The sequence below is a fragment of the Strongylocentrotus purpuratus genome, unplaced genomic scaffold (genome assembly GCF_000002235.5).
Source record: "Strongylocentrotus purpuratus isolate Spur 01 unplaced genomic scaffold, Spur_5.0 spur5_scaffold_4, whole genome shotgun sequence".
NCBI classification, from domain to species: Eukaryota; Metazoa; Echinodermata; class Echinoidea; order Camarodonta; family Strongylocentrotidae; genus Strongylocentrotus; species Strongylocentrotus purpuratus.
In genome coordinates, this window is record NW_022145610.1 from 32142449 (window position 1) to 32158031 (window position 15583).

Below are 15583 nucleotides of genomic sequence, written 5' to 3' on the forward strand. Positions count from 1 at the left end.
AATGTAACGAAGTTTATAGCCTTATTCTAAGCTAGTAAATTGAATCAGAAAACTTTTTTTTTTTGTGATTTTTTTTGTTAAAGTCTTCCTGAAATCTTGATTTCGTCAATACTCGTAAGGAATACGTTTCATTTCATTGAGCCACAACTAGGATAATTATAAACTTCTGTATGTTTCATGATTCCAATTAATTGGCCCACCACGCTTCTTTGAAGCCAAAGCTTTATGAATGATGAACACATTGCAATATCACTTTCAACGATCAATATATATTACAGACCCACATATTTAGTTGGGTGTCTGGATACCTTGGTATTTCCCACCGAACGCAAATTCGTTCACTCGTCAGTCAATATGATCCCAAATGTATGGAAGCGCAGATGGGATACACCCCCCCCCCCAAAAAAAAAAAAAAAAAAAAATCATAATCAAGAATAAAACTAAATCGGGTTCTATTGGTCACAGTTACATTAGTGTACAAGAGCACTTTTAAAGGAAATATACAGACACACACACATATACACGCACACACAACCCAAAATAGACCAAACTAAAGCAAACTGTTATTTGTAGAATCTACCAGTATCAAAGTTGTTTACGTGATACTTTTATTTTCAATTAGAATATTACTGTCAGCATGATAAGGCGTTCTTATAGCTTAAGAAAAAGCAGGAAAACAAAAATTAATCGCAATAACATAGGTGATAACAGCGGAGACAACATAGACAATAAATGTTTCAGATCTATACACTTAATCTTAATAATCCTATTCATTCATCTGGAAAATATGTCGGAGAGAATCCAAATAGTTCAATTATTTATGGAAAGGAGTAATTTTGAAAATTTGCAATATTATTATAATAATAATAATAATTATAATTGCTTATATAGCACCTAACACTTACTTTATCAGAAGTCTCTAAGCGCTCTACAATAATGCAGCATAATTACCCTGGCTTTAGTAGTGCAGCTGTTACGCGCGCTGCGTTTCAAGGAATAAATTCCTACCAGGTACCCATTTACTTCACCTGGGTGGAGTGTGGCAAATGTAGATCAATGTCTTGCCAAAGGACATTAGTGCGGCGGCGGGACTCGAACCGCGGACCTTGTGATCGACAGTCCGGCGACGTATCCACTCGACCACATTGGTCACAGTGATGGTAAAGATCAAGCTCGCTTGACAAAATGCGAATAAATCCTCTCTACCCCTCCCCCCCTCCCCCACTTCCCACATCCACTTCATACTTTCCAAAGTGAGAGTATATCTCTCGAATCAATCACATAAATGTAATTGGTTAGCCGCGTTAGCGCTAAAGTTACCGATGGCAGTATGAGCAAATTTGCATACCTTTGTTATTATTTCTTACTGAGTCAAGGTTTGTGTATTTTGTTCTGGAAGTCTTTAAGATGGAAAATGATGATGTACTCACCCAGTAGCGTACGCAGGATTTTTTCAAACGGGGGGGGGGGGGGGGGGGGGGGGTTAACATTTTTAAATCGGGCCGAAAATTTCGCAACGAACCAGCCAGCCGCTGAATAAGCGGGGGGGGGGGGGGGGGGTAAGGTCACCTTTTTAGGTCAGCCATTAGTATAATTTTAAAAAAAATATTTAAAAAAAACACACACAAAGGGGGGGGGGAGGGGTTGCTCCAAAATACACACATACAAAAATATGAAGGGGGGTTTAACCTCCAACCCCCCCCCCCCCCCCCCAGCGTACGCACCCATGCTACTTGTTGGCCAGGATAGATAGTGACACTTTTTCTTAATGGCACTTCCAATGGCATATCTATGAGGTGCACTGGTCGAGTACTCCTTTCAAACTAAATGGGGGCCAAAAAAGGTACAAAAAGGAAAGCGAAAAAAGACGCCGTAAGACCCCCTCCACCCCCTAAAAATGGCTGCATGATGCCGATGTATGATATCGGTATGCCAGGCTCTGTGCTACGCCACTTCTCTACATCATTTACAAATCCAAGAATGGAGGGGGGGGGGGGGGGAGGGCTATTCGGTCCCACGGGCGAGGGTGTACTCAGATTTAGTTTGAATGGGGGTGTGTGCCTAAAGCTCCCAAACCCATATATATTTCTAAGAGTCATTTAGGCTGAAAAGGGAAAGGTTCTGAATAATATTTATTATTTTTAAAAAAATGAATAAATTAATAAATAAATTAAAAAAAAAAAAAAAAAAAAAAAAAAAAAAAAAAAAAAAAAAAAAAAAAAAAAAAAAAAAAGCGAAATTATTTCAATCATTTTTGCATCTGGGATTTGCACTTAAGCGAGATAGACCTATGCGTGAAGTATAATTTTAAAGAAAATAGTAAACCATGTTTAAGGCAAAGATCTAAAAGAGGGGCCATTTTCAGGGATTTTAAAAACACAAGCAAAAAAGCGACCCATTTGAGAGCGGCACATTCCCGTTTACCGTATAAGGCGACCCCCCCCCCAACCCACCCCACCTTTTCCCCGATTAGATCGCGACCTTCGCCTCGAGAACAAGACGCAAGCAGCGTATTCTAAGCTTCCCGGAGATCGTAGTTTTTCGCGGATTTCAAACAGTACGGCCCCACTCCTCCCTCCCCCAATCCTGGTGTGCATTAATTAGCCAGTACGTCAGTTAAACTGTACTTAAATCGTGAAATTCAACATACTCTTGGATTTTTTTTTTTTTTCAGAGAGCAATTTGAGAGTGTAAATATTGCATTGGGACGCATTTTTTTAAAGAGTCTATATACATAATAAGTATTGAATTGAAAATATTTCTTTTCATGTACCACGGTGAGCGCTGACTTATTCTGGTTCGTTTAAACAAACATGACACATTGAAGAGTGCAATTGTCGACAGAGTGACGTAGCCAGGAGAGGAAGATGATCATGATGAATGCTCGCTGTGCCTGGTTTGTTTAATTTTAGAAAAATCGCTTCATAATTCTTCTTACCCCTCCCCTACCTAGGAACGCAGGAGCTTTGTCAGCTAGAGAAATAATTTAGAGACAGGCATGATATCACAGACGTATGCAACCATGGAGGTGAGACGGTTCTTCCTGATTGCCTTTATGATGGCGTGCCGAATCAGTGAATCGACATCAGCTTTGTCAGCATCATCGTCGTCGTCGTCCTCATCAGCAGCAGCATCGGGATCAGGGTCGTCATCAGGGTCGGCTGAAGGTAGGGTTTGAAATTTGCCGTTGTTTTTCATGTTGCCGAATCAGTGATCATTAAAAACCACCTAATCATCACAATTAACCATGACAATTATATCTCTCTGTGTTTGATCACAGTTATCTCAATTGCGGCTCAATTGACAAAGGTAGAATGGTGCAACACGGATGTTTTAACCAGAAAGAATAGACATAAAACATTTCTTCGTTACATGATCTCAAAGACTTTCGAAAAGTCAATCTAGGGCAACTTTAATAGTTCTTGTCTAGCACGTAATCCTGATATGTTTTTATGGCATGTACAGAAAGAGTTTCTATTAATGAGGTAATTGCCATGGCAGGAACAAGACGAAAACTTCTGGATAATGTCAGAGGTCGATAGCTATAAGCTTCTAGGGTCATGTTATTCGAAAGAATGATTTGGGTTATCTTGCACTGACTGGAAGAATCGAGGGGAGGAGGGGAAGGGGTAGAAGGAGGATTCTGTGTATGAGTAGCTTACGGAGTGGGATTTCTGACAGTGGAATCGGTCCCTACCTCCCAGAGAGTTGTGGCATTCTATGGTCGCCAACGTCTCAGGACATGACACGAAAAGAAGAAGAACAACAATACGCTATTGAAGTTGCTCTTGAGATGATTTATCGAACTTGTTAGCTACCAACTATGATCACCATCACTAGATTGTTGTCACTCTCCGTATGATCACATTAACCCGAAGCGTAATTCATTTGTAAGGTGGAAATATATATCAAGAAGAGATTTTGTTTTAACTAGCAAAGAATAGACAGAGGTACTTTTTCTTCAGTTTCTAACCATTTTCTGAGCGCCAGCAAACTGCAAAGTATTGCCTTCCAATCTACATCAACGAACAGTTATTTTGGCATAGGATTAATTAGGTTCCCCATGATATGCTACACTTCTTTTTGTTTCAGACTAATTTTTATATATCTCGATTATTATTATATCTTAAATATTCTCCCAATTTTCTGTTCCAACAAATGTGTGCTGCTATTTAACAATAATATATACAAACAAACTCATTTGTCTTACTTGATATTATATTACAAGCTTCTTTTTTTAAAACCTACAACATTCACATCGACATGTAGATATCTGCTTTGCGGAAATTTAAATCATTTTGTTAGTTTTTTTCATTTATCATCTTTAAATTCCCGATCACACCATTGTTCGTCTACATCATTTCAAACAGTTGTTGTTTTTACATATTTACCTTACCCATCGAAACATTACATTGTATATTCTTCAATTAATCAATTTGATCATATTTCAAAACAGTTCCTAGTACATTGTTACAATAAACATGATGAAAGTTTTTCCTATGACAAGTAATCAAATGTCTCTGGGTTATCATACTGTGGTATTTCATTACCCGTTGCACACGAGGTAGTGCACACGAGGTCCTGCGTCAGCGGTTGGCGCAGCCTTTGACGCACCGTAATATGGGAGGGCGACATCGCACAACATGTAAATGCAAAAGTGAATTACTGGCGCATGGTCATTGCGTTAACGTACATTATTAGAGCAGGCAATGACGTAATCAAATTGACGCCTCGTGTATTACATGTATATAATACTGCATTGTGTTTAGAATCGTTTTGCTTAATTATTAAAAATGATCGTAAAATCGAGTGCATGGGCAACGTTTATTCTATTTTACTTGCTAGGCTGATTATCTACAAATCCTGCAAATTGTCTAAAACTCTAAATGGTAAGATTTACTGCTTAAAATGCCGATCAGGACAGCGTTTCATGAAAACGTCTTAAGTACAAGTTCGACGGCCTCCCGATCCAAAACTCTTCTATCTATACAATGCGTATCAGAAAAGAGTGTACCCAAACATAGAAGCTTCTAATTAATAAGTTATAACCTATGCGAATTCGAATCATATTTCAATTTAAAGGGTAACTAACATCTTGTCTAATGGTGCCATATTCATAATTTTGCTGCTACCGATCACTGAGCAACATGCTTTTCAAAAAGTATGGTCAAAATCCTCTTGTACCAAGTTTGGGCTGAAGCAATGAATGTGGGTCAAAAGCTATCATGTGTGTTTTTCTCATTCCAAACAAAATTGCTCACTTACTTACAGTGACTATTAGGCAGTTAAAAAGAAACTCAGGGAATTGCTCATTACAAACAAAATGTATGATATTCTCTTGATTACAATCTTGATATCATTCACATCCCTTGTTTAAGGTAACCCCTCTCATTGAGTGATACAAAATGGAGATGATATTTTATTTAATGAAAGTCTGCTGTCAATTTCTTTGATACTTATCACCATGTTCTTTCTTGCATTTAGGTTTAGTCACGTTTTAATTTAAAATTTAAAAGGGTTTAAGAACAAAGAAGTAAATGCATATGACTTAACCCACATTCGTTCCATCGGCCCAAACTTCGTACAGGGTGATTCTGTCAACATTTTTTAAAGACCCCGGTGCTCAGTCACCCGTTGCAGAAATATTATAAATATGTTATCATTAGATAGAAAACGAGGTACTCTTTATCATGAAAATAGATTTCAAAGTCGTAATGGTTATTAATTTTTAATTAGGAGCTAGCAAAGTTGGATACATCTTTTTTTTAAACAACTTGAGGCACACATCCCATTAATACTGACTGACGAGGCCTCATGCTTAAGTTCATCCTCTGAAAATCTCTTCGTTCCTAGATTTTTTATAAATGAAAGGAGACTTACAAAGAGCATATACGCACACAATTCCCAAGCTTTAATAACAATAATGATAATAATAATAATAATAATATGTCTTGTTTACCCAGGGTAGCCTCATCAGTATTCATACTGTTCTCCCTAAGGGCCCTGCAATCATATTATTAGATTTGGAATTAATTATCAGATTATCAATACCTAAATAAAGCACCAACATAAAACGAATTAATAAATCAATAGTGAAACCATTCCTTAAAAATAATAAGGAAGTATTCTTGGAGGGGGTGGGGTAAGGGTGGTGGGGAGGGAGGGAGGGAGGGTAGAAAAAATACATGCGCAATACTCATTATTATGTTATTATATCTGTGTAATTATTTTATTAATTTGGACGCCTGAATCAACAAGCTAGCTTCCTACTCATCTTCACAGTTTGTTTAAATTAATTTAACATAAAGCTCATGATTTGTATATTTTAAACCGTCTGTGCTTTATCACATGTATATATTAGTTCGCTTTTTAATGGAAATAAAGTCTTTTGAATTGAATTAAATTGAATATTTTTTTTACTAGTCACTTACAGTCTATCAAATCGTCAGCATTTTGTTAAAGCCACACAGACATGCTACTCTTTGATTGTGCACTGTTTAAGAACTGTACATTATCATAATTATCATTTTCATCATCAAGATCTTTCTTTGATTATTAACTGTTATTCAAGTCAATGATGATGGCCTTAGTTTGCAGGGACAATGATCATGACGCTTAAATTATAATAAATGAACTATGTATCTATCAATTTATATCTATCTACATATCTGTATATTTTTCATTATCATTATCCTTGTTATCAATAATGATTCAAGCAAATGTCTGTCATCTGGCGTGGTCACTCGTTATTTAGTGAGGCCTGTTTATTTATTTATTAATTTATTTATTTCTGATATGTATATATACAGGATGGCATATATTTCACCAATTGTGAGTTATTGAGCAATGCCTACTGATCGCTCTGTTACCAAATATTAATACTACTACAAGTAGTAGTAGTAGTAGTAGTAGTAGTAGTAGTAGTAGTAGTAGTAGTAATAGCAGTAGTACTAGAATTAGCAGTAGCAGGATTAGTAGTAGCAGCAGTATCAGCAGCAGTAGCAGCAGCAGTAGTAGTAGTAGCAGTAGCAGGAGTGGTAGTAATAGTAGCAGCAGCATCATTATTATTATCATTATCATTATTATTAATATTATCATATCATTTTCATTCCTATTACCATTCTCATCTTTACTATCATCATTAGTGTTTGGCGCATACGGCTGTCCTACCCCTTTGGATTGGGAACCCATCGGTGAGCAGTGTCTACTGATCGTTTGGACACCAAAGACTTGGCAAGATGCGCTCGATATGTGTGAGGACAAAGGAGGCGCCCTATTCTTTCCGGAATCGGCCGAATCAATGACCTTCGTCAGAAGTAAGTATGTATTGAGCGGGCCTGCAGTTACTTGTAGCTACTTGCGCCCTCTATATAGCAAACAAATCCTAAGCGGTACACGTTGGTCCCCCATGATCCCCTTTTTCTTATGTTAAGTGAGAGCTGATTTGATGAGATAACCACCTGTCAGTGACCATGCAGGGAGTTCTACCCCCCCCCCCGGCCAAACTAGTGCAGACAGGCGTTAATAATTGTCGTCTATCATTGGGAAAGTGATTATATTCATTGTTATTATTATTATTGTTACTCGAACAATTATTAATGTTGACAGTAGTAGTATAATAGTATTATTAGTTTTATACATTTTTTTCGACTATTATCAATCCTTTCATTATTATTGCTGTAATTTAATTAGCATTGTTAGTAGGCTTATCATTATTATTATAATTATCATAATTAGTATTATCATTACTATTATTGTTATCATTATTATTATCATTAATATCATTACCATCCGCACCATTATTTACATCATATTATTATTATTATTATTTTTAATATTATTACTATTATCATTTTCATCATTATCATAATCATCATTACCATTAAGAAATATCTTTTAAATGAATAATTATAATAATGTATAACTAGGATTATTTTTTACTTAAATGCCTTTTCTGTTTTTGTTCTTTTGTAATGGATTTGTCTGGTTTAATTGTACTGATGTTTTGTGTTATTGTAATCTTTATATTTCTATCTCGTTGTTAGTATATTTAAGGATGTTTTTATGTAAATTTCATTATATTTGGGAATAACCTTGATAGGTCATTGGCTTCTGTTTCTTCCCACCACATTATGATTTAAATTGAAGATGTTTCATTTAAACGTTTGTCACTGTATGTTATAGGCCTATGCATATAAATTGTACTTGTGTTGTGTTTTTTTAATCAGATGTAGAAATAAAACTTGGACTTGAACTTGAGTTATTATAATTATCATTATTATGAGAAGTAGTAGTAAGTATTACTATTAGGGTTTTTTGAAAGTGTAGGAGGTAGCCGTTTTCCCCTTCGTGCACATATACGTATTTCCCATCGTATGTTTTATTGTATATACTATATAATATTCTATCTTTAAAAATAGTAATTTGTTTTAAGCACACATGTCCCCTTGTAATAACAACAGAGAATGTAGACTTCTGGAGAGAGGTGAAAAATAATTTGTTTGTGTGGAAGAACATCAGAGAAAAAATTGATCCCTGAAAAACATGGCTCTCAAATATGCATTCATAATATAAATATGACATGTAACAGCCGGTTTTTATGCCACATGTCTGTGTAGTCCCATATACACCTTTCTGTGTACAATGCTTGTTACTTACCAATATTGGGCCACATTTCTTATCATTTTGATGAATCCAGAACCTTGCAGTACACACCAATATACTGATAGGCTACATGATCAACTTTTTCTGACTGATTCCACACCGTTTCTTTCACAATGCAATCGCATAACCAGAACCCAACTTATATTTTTAAATATGGTTTAAATCCTGTCTGCACTAGTTTGGCCAGGAGGGATTAGACCTCCCTGCATGGTCACTAACAGGTGGTTATCTCGTCAAATCAGCTCTCAATCTATTAAAATAAGAAAAGGGCGATCATGGGGGACGAATGGTCACCAATAATTTATACATTGTTTGATATAAAGAGGGCGCAAGTAGATATAAGTAGTGCAGTAGGGCTTTAAATCAATATGGGTGGATTCATAATTAACAGCGCCTTCACTGGCAAGCCGCGATAGCACAATTTTTTGGCTCGCAGATCGACATCTAGTTTTCAACCATGCACGAGCAGAGTAACAAAACGCTAGCCACCAATCGACATCATTAAAGAGGTACGAAATGTGTAAATTCATTGAATGAGATTATATAATGAGATTATTCTGCTATCAGCGCATATGTTTATATTGAATGTGAACGTCAAACCGAACCCATCAATTGATTCTGCTCGAAAATTCGGAATGATTCTGAACAGCAAAGTAACCGAAATGACCATACTGGTGTTGATGGTGGTCAATTTGTCCTGACTTTTTCTAGCACAAGGGGTATTTTTTTTACATTGTGTAGGCCTATCAAATCTCCTTTCCTTATAATGTCGAGTGGAAAAATACCTCTGACCAAAGTGACCATGACGGTCCGTTTTAGCCGAAATGACCAAAATGAGGCAATACGACTGACATTTCTGGAATAAGCGCAAAATGTTACCTTGAGTAAGCATTTCAAACCTCTTCCTCACCACAAAAGAAATATCCCATGATGCATCACTTGAAATCGACTAAACACTGAAGTCGCTAGATGACGCCTCGGATTGTGATTCCACCGTATTAAAGGGATAGTTGAGTTCTGTTGCAGAGGGCGCTACACAAAATATATTTTTGTAAGATAATGAAAAACTGAGTGTCAGATTTGAAAGAACATACAATCATCTTTGTTTGATCAAAATCGGTTTAGAGACGGCTGACATATCCATAAATATAACGATTTATAATACCTCCACAAATATTCGATAATTTGAAAAAGCCGTTGTAAAAAGGAAATAGCGCCTTTTACGTCGTATTTCAGCCAATGCCGATGTTGGCTTTTTTGTTGGCATTTTCTTGTTGGTTATATAACGCACAACTAGCCGGCCCATGTATTGTTATTTTTAATTAATTAATTAATTAACGGTCTCCATATTTTTTTTAAAGTGGAGCTGACTTGGTATGATCGTATTGGCTAAATTTGAAACATTTTATGGTCTAAAATTCCCTTCATAGCAATTTTAGGTCCTAAAAGGGCACTAGAAATGTCATAGATAAGAATAAGAGCAATGACCATGCACTTTGAAGGCATTTGCGGTACGAAAACAGAACTCAACTATCCCTTAAAATGACTGGATCTTCATAAAAAAACAAATTTCTCTCGCTTGTGTCACATGTTAGAATCGATCTCGACGTCTACTTGCCAAGGGTTCTGGTTGGGCTGTATCGATCGCTCTAGCACCGCCACCGGTCAGTTCGAGTGCCCAAACCAAGATGGCGTTTACTGGAACAGCGAAACAGATTTCTCTGGATATTGGGGTAAGTAGCTTTCACAATCAATTTCACTTAAATAAACGTTCATTTCTTGCTTATAATGAATGAACATCATAAAATGCTTATTTTCATGGAATAGGAGATAGGCGAAATTCAATAAAAGTACAAGGATTGTCATGCTTATGGTGGTGCATGTCGCCATAACAAAACAAACATACATAATAATGAAATTCTACATAGAAAAAAATAATAATAATAAATAAATAAATAAAGATATAATTCAAGAAATAAATATCCTTGATATTATGTCCATGCCTGCAATTGAGTCGACAATACGGGAGGGGCCGGTTAGGTCAAAATTCAGGAACCCCACGACTTTTACAAGCTTATCGCCTGTCTGATTATCAAGATATTTATGATTGGAAATCGAAATCAAATTTTTCGTTTTCCTAACGGTTTTCATAAAACTACAGTATATTGGGGGAAACGATTATGGTAAAAACCAGTCACTCAAAGATTTCAACTCTTTGAGGCACTTCTTGATCATTTTGAAGCGCAATTATTAGGGCTTCAATATTATACACCACATCACAGTCACTGATAATACGTAGGGCCCTGCATCTCAGATTTAACATTGTTAAATGATGCCTTTAAAGCACATTCTTGATATTATTTATCATGAATTTTAGACTGGACTAGCGGTAACCCAGATCCATCTGTTCGAGGTCCTGGTGACTATTGCACCCTGACGCTAGGCATGGGCCCAGGGGAATACTGGATAGAGTACCCCTGTACGTATGGAGATGTATGCCCTGCGTGTTCGCGCAAACGGCAGCTCCCGATCACTACAGCGCCATCACCGTCAATGGTGTCTGATCCGGGCAGCACGATCACTCTTGGTAAGTAAAGTATACAGGCACAAACCCTAATTGTCAGTCCTGTAACAGGGGGTCTGAGCTATAGGGGGGTTCTAAAGTAGCTGTCCCATGGCGCCGGCTAAGCCACCATGTGGCACCGTGTGCTAAATTCGTTAGTTGCCCGTCAAAACGTCGAGTAGCGCTACACTACCTTTAGCCGGGAAGTTAAATTGCGCGTTCGGGCTTAATCTTTTGTTTCCAGCAAAACGTAGTGTAGCAAAAGAAAGAAATATTTGCAAATTAATTTGAGAACATAATAAATCAGGTAAATATCTTTCTCTCAGAATAGTTTTGGCTACATAGAACATAGAAACATTGTCGTTTGTAGCGCTTGAAGTAGGTGTTAAAACTTCAAAAGCGTTTTTCTCGGTTCCCCCTTTTTTACAAGCGCCCACGCTGCGCGACCTTTTACCGGGCAACTGACGAATTTCGTGCGGACGGTGGAGCACGTTGAGGGCACACGGCGGGGCATTGAGCGATCGGTAACATGATGGGGCCCGCTAGTGGCCGGGGAGACCCGGCGACGTGTGCCACCGCTTGTTCACACACAACGAGAACCGATATGAGGACGGTATAAGGACGGTATAAGGACGGTGGGCCGTTATGGACCCGTTCGTGGGGCGGTGAGAACGCGGTGACGACGTGATTTGTCCAACGGGTTGTTACCGTGTTCATACCATCCTCATACCGGGTTCTCACCGTTCGCTCAACCTTGACCTACCGCCTCATACCGGTTACATACCGGCCTCTCATTGGTCTATTAATGTTCAACCGCTCTCTAAACGACCTACAATGTAATAACGTCCTCTTACTGTTCCACCGTCCTCATAACGTCTCCATACCGGCCTGTTGCCGTGTTTTACATTGCGCCCGTTCAAAAACCGTGCCAGACACTGTGACTCCATATTTTACAGTATAAAAATGCTTCTTCTGTTGTTTCCTGCGGGCAGGCGCAGGCAAAACGAAAACGCCAGCCAAAAGAGAGAGAGAGAGAGAGAGAGAGAGAAAGAAGAAAGGAAGAGGACGTAGGAAGAAAAAGGATTAAGAGTCGAGAACGGTACAACGAATCGTCTTCTTTCTCTAATAATTTAATGAAACGTCAAGGCTTCCGCGCTTCGCACGGGAGGGGCGGGGGAAACTGCATTCAGATAAGGACCAAGTGTACTCTTCCTCCTTCTTTCACCGCACCAGCAAAGAATGGAACTCTCTGAAGAAAGACCCAAGAGAGTTTGTCTCACTCGATGCCTTCAAAGTGGCATTGAGGGATGGCACCGTCTAGCATGCAGACAAGCGACTTTTTTTAAAACTTTTTTTATTTATTATTATTCTAACCGCACATTCACTAAACAATGTGTATATATGCGTATCAACCCACAGTGCGTTAATCTTCATTTCATAAAGCCTGCACTTTTAAGGAAGAAGAAGAAGAAGAAGAAGAAGGATTAAGAGTCGAGAACGGTACAACGAATCGTCTTCTTTCTCGAATAATTATTTAATGAAACGTCAAAGCTTCCGCGCTTTGCGCGGGAGGGGGGCAAACTGAATTCAAACAATGATTAAGAGTCGAGAATGGTACAACGAATCGTCTTCTTTCTTTAATAATTTAATGAAATGTCAGAGCTTCCACGCTACGCGCAGAGGAAGGAGAACTTGATTCAAACAAGGATTAAGAGTCGAGAACGGTACAACTAATCGTCTTCTAATAATTTAATGAAATGTCAATAGAAACTGAATTTAGACAAGGATGAAGAGTCGAGAACGGTACAACGAATCGCTTTCTTTCTCTAGTAATCTAATGAAACGTCAAAGCTTTCGCGCGGGAGGGGGAAAAGTCCCCCCCCCCCCCCTCCCTGCACCCCCCCCCCTAGGGAGCGCGCCACGCGCGCTCTGTAAGTGATTCGCACGCTTTGCGTGCTCACTACCGCCCCCCCCCTAAAATAAAATCCTGGCTACGCGCTTGCCTGCGGGTCGGGAAGCTTCCTAGCTTTACCCCTCCCCTGCCAGCTGCTTCCCTTCCATACAGAGGTGGCACTCTGGGGGGAGAGGGAACAGTGCCCCCACTTTTTCAAGTACCTTTTTTTTTACATAGGATGAGAGCCCTTTTTACTTTGACAAGTTCCCATTTTCCTTTGCAATAAGTGTCAATTTTCCATTCTCATAACTATCCCTTTTCATCTCTGATTAAAGTGCCCGGTTTATTTTTAACAAGTGCCTCTTTTTCTTTTTAATCAGAGCCGCTTCCCCCCTTTTCATAAAAAGACCCCTTCCACCTCCGATAAATGCCTTATTACAATCTGATCGGTGCCCCTTTTCTTTCAATAAATGCACATTTTCCTTTAGTATAAGTGCCCCCTTTTCACTCTCATAAGGGCCCCTTTTCATATCTGGTCAGTGCCACTTCCTGGTGCGATAATCAACCCTTTTCACCTCTGAAAATTTCCCTTTTAACAATGATACGTGCCCCTTGTTCTTTCTAATAAGGGAACTATCCCCTTTTCATAAATGCCCCTTTTCGCCTCTTTTAAATTCCCCTACAAAATCTGATGGATGCCCCTTTTCCGTTGACAAAATATTTACCATTCTCATAAGTGCATTTTTCATCCCTGGTGAGTGCCTCCTTTCTGGTGTCAGAAGAGCCCCTGATAATTAATAACCTTTGCACTCTGACACGTGCTCTTTTTCTTTTCTGATAAGTGTATTATCCCTTTCGAAATGTGTCTCCTTTTCCTCTCATCAATAAATGTGCCCCTAATTTAAAGCGACTACGACCAATTTCCCCACAGAGAGAAACAAATATTGAAGTTAATCATGATAATGCAATCACAAAGTAGGTGTATATACCAATGTCTAAACAAGTGTATATATTCGTTTTGAGATTTCCCTTTGTAGGTGCCCTTTTTCCCAGAAAGTGTCCTTTTTGTATTTGTGCCCCTCCCTACTTTGGAAGTCGCTCCACCACCCCTGCTTCAATGTGTAGGCATTATGAAGAATTATGAAGAATTATGAGTAATTTTGAGAAGAACGATAAGGAGAACGTGAACTCGAGATCTGAAGTGCGACCTGCCGGCTGAGTGCCCAGCTTTTGTATTCGGTGTGTGACGTATTCAAGGCTTATATTCGATGCAAGTGTTTCTATTTTTATGCATATGAAGTACGGAGACTTTACTCAGTTCTGCCATGCCCATTACTGCTCTACTTTAGCAAAACCTCTTATATTATGCTAGGCCTTCGCCGACAAACAACATCTCACATTTTAATCAGGAGAATATGATATTGTTTTGTATATCAATGTCACATATTATAGCCTAAATGCCGAAATAATGAGATTCTTTACTCCTATATGTTCTTATCTAGCCTCTCAGAGCCGACATCGCAGTATGATCTACAGGGCAACTGCCTCCGAACTCGGATGTCTCACCAAAAGTTATGTGATCGTGATTGTAACCGTGCCTACGCGCATCCGATGCGCTGCACTGTGCCTCGCGCATGGGGAATGCGTATCTTTCAATTTCTTCAAAAGAGAGACGAAGAATTGCCATCTCAGCTCGGTCAGCATTGGTTCTGTTCCAGATGATGGGGTGAATTACAGCACGTCTTGCACCCATTATGAATGAAGTTCAAAAAAATAAACAATTTATCACCACTCATTACTTGTTGTAATTCAGGCTACATTCGTTTACGTCTTTTTGTCGAAAGTTATCCAGAATTTGTCATTTGAGTACTGTTCGATATGAAATTCGGTATAATTCACAAATAAGAAAATCTCACAAACTCTCTTCACGTCAAACATGGATATACCTAATTAAAATATTTTCTAAGTTCAAGCGATCCGTAATTAGGAAGACTGAAAGGAGACTATTATTGATTCAGTCTTTAAGAAGAAGAAAAAATATGTCATAATGTCATTTTTTTTAACGACCGTTTTTATGACTTGCCATGACCTAACAGATTCAGTCTGGTTCGCATACAGTCAGCAATTCCTAGAGCTACGCCTACGGGTGTGTATGAGGGTTGAATGAGGTTATGGGTGTGTCGAGGTGGAAATGGATTCGGGTATAGCGCAGAGTGGGGGGGGGGGGGATGGGGTAAGGGCTGTCATGTTCTTTGGGTGTGACGGAGAATGGTAGTGAGGTGTTTCGTTGGGGGGGGGGTCCTTTTTTCACAACGCCTTCACCCTACTCGCTCTTTAAAATGTATACGCGAGGAAAAAATGTACGAAGCCTGTTTAAAATAACCATAGTTCTATCTGACATGAAACCACAAAAGCTGATGATTTCAGTAAATCGGTAGTCGCATTTTTCAATCAAAAATTCT

General features: G+C 38.6%; 1 protein-coding gene across 1 annotated transcript; it reads left to right on the plus strand.

Moving 5' to 3' along the window:
- The first annotated feature begins 2909 nt into the window (after window positions 1-2909).
- Window positions 2910-15327, plus strand: LOC105445295. Its single transcript, XM_011680669.2, has 5 exons — window positions 2910-3167; window positions 7146-7316; window positions 10260-10397; window positions 11042-11251; window positions 14624-15327. Exons 1-5 carry the CDS (start codon window positions 2999-3001, stop codon window positions 14881-14883), a joined length of 948 nt encoding a protein of 315 aa, XP_011678971.1. The 5' UTR covers window positions 2910-2998; the 3' UTR covers window positions 14884-15327.
- Window positions 15328-15583: the final 256 nt, after the last annotated feature.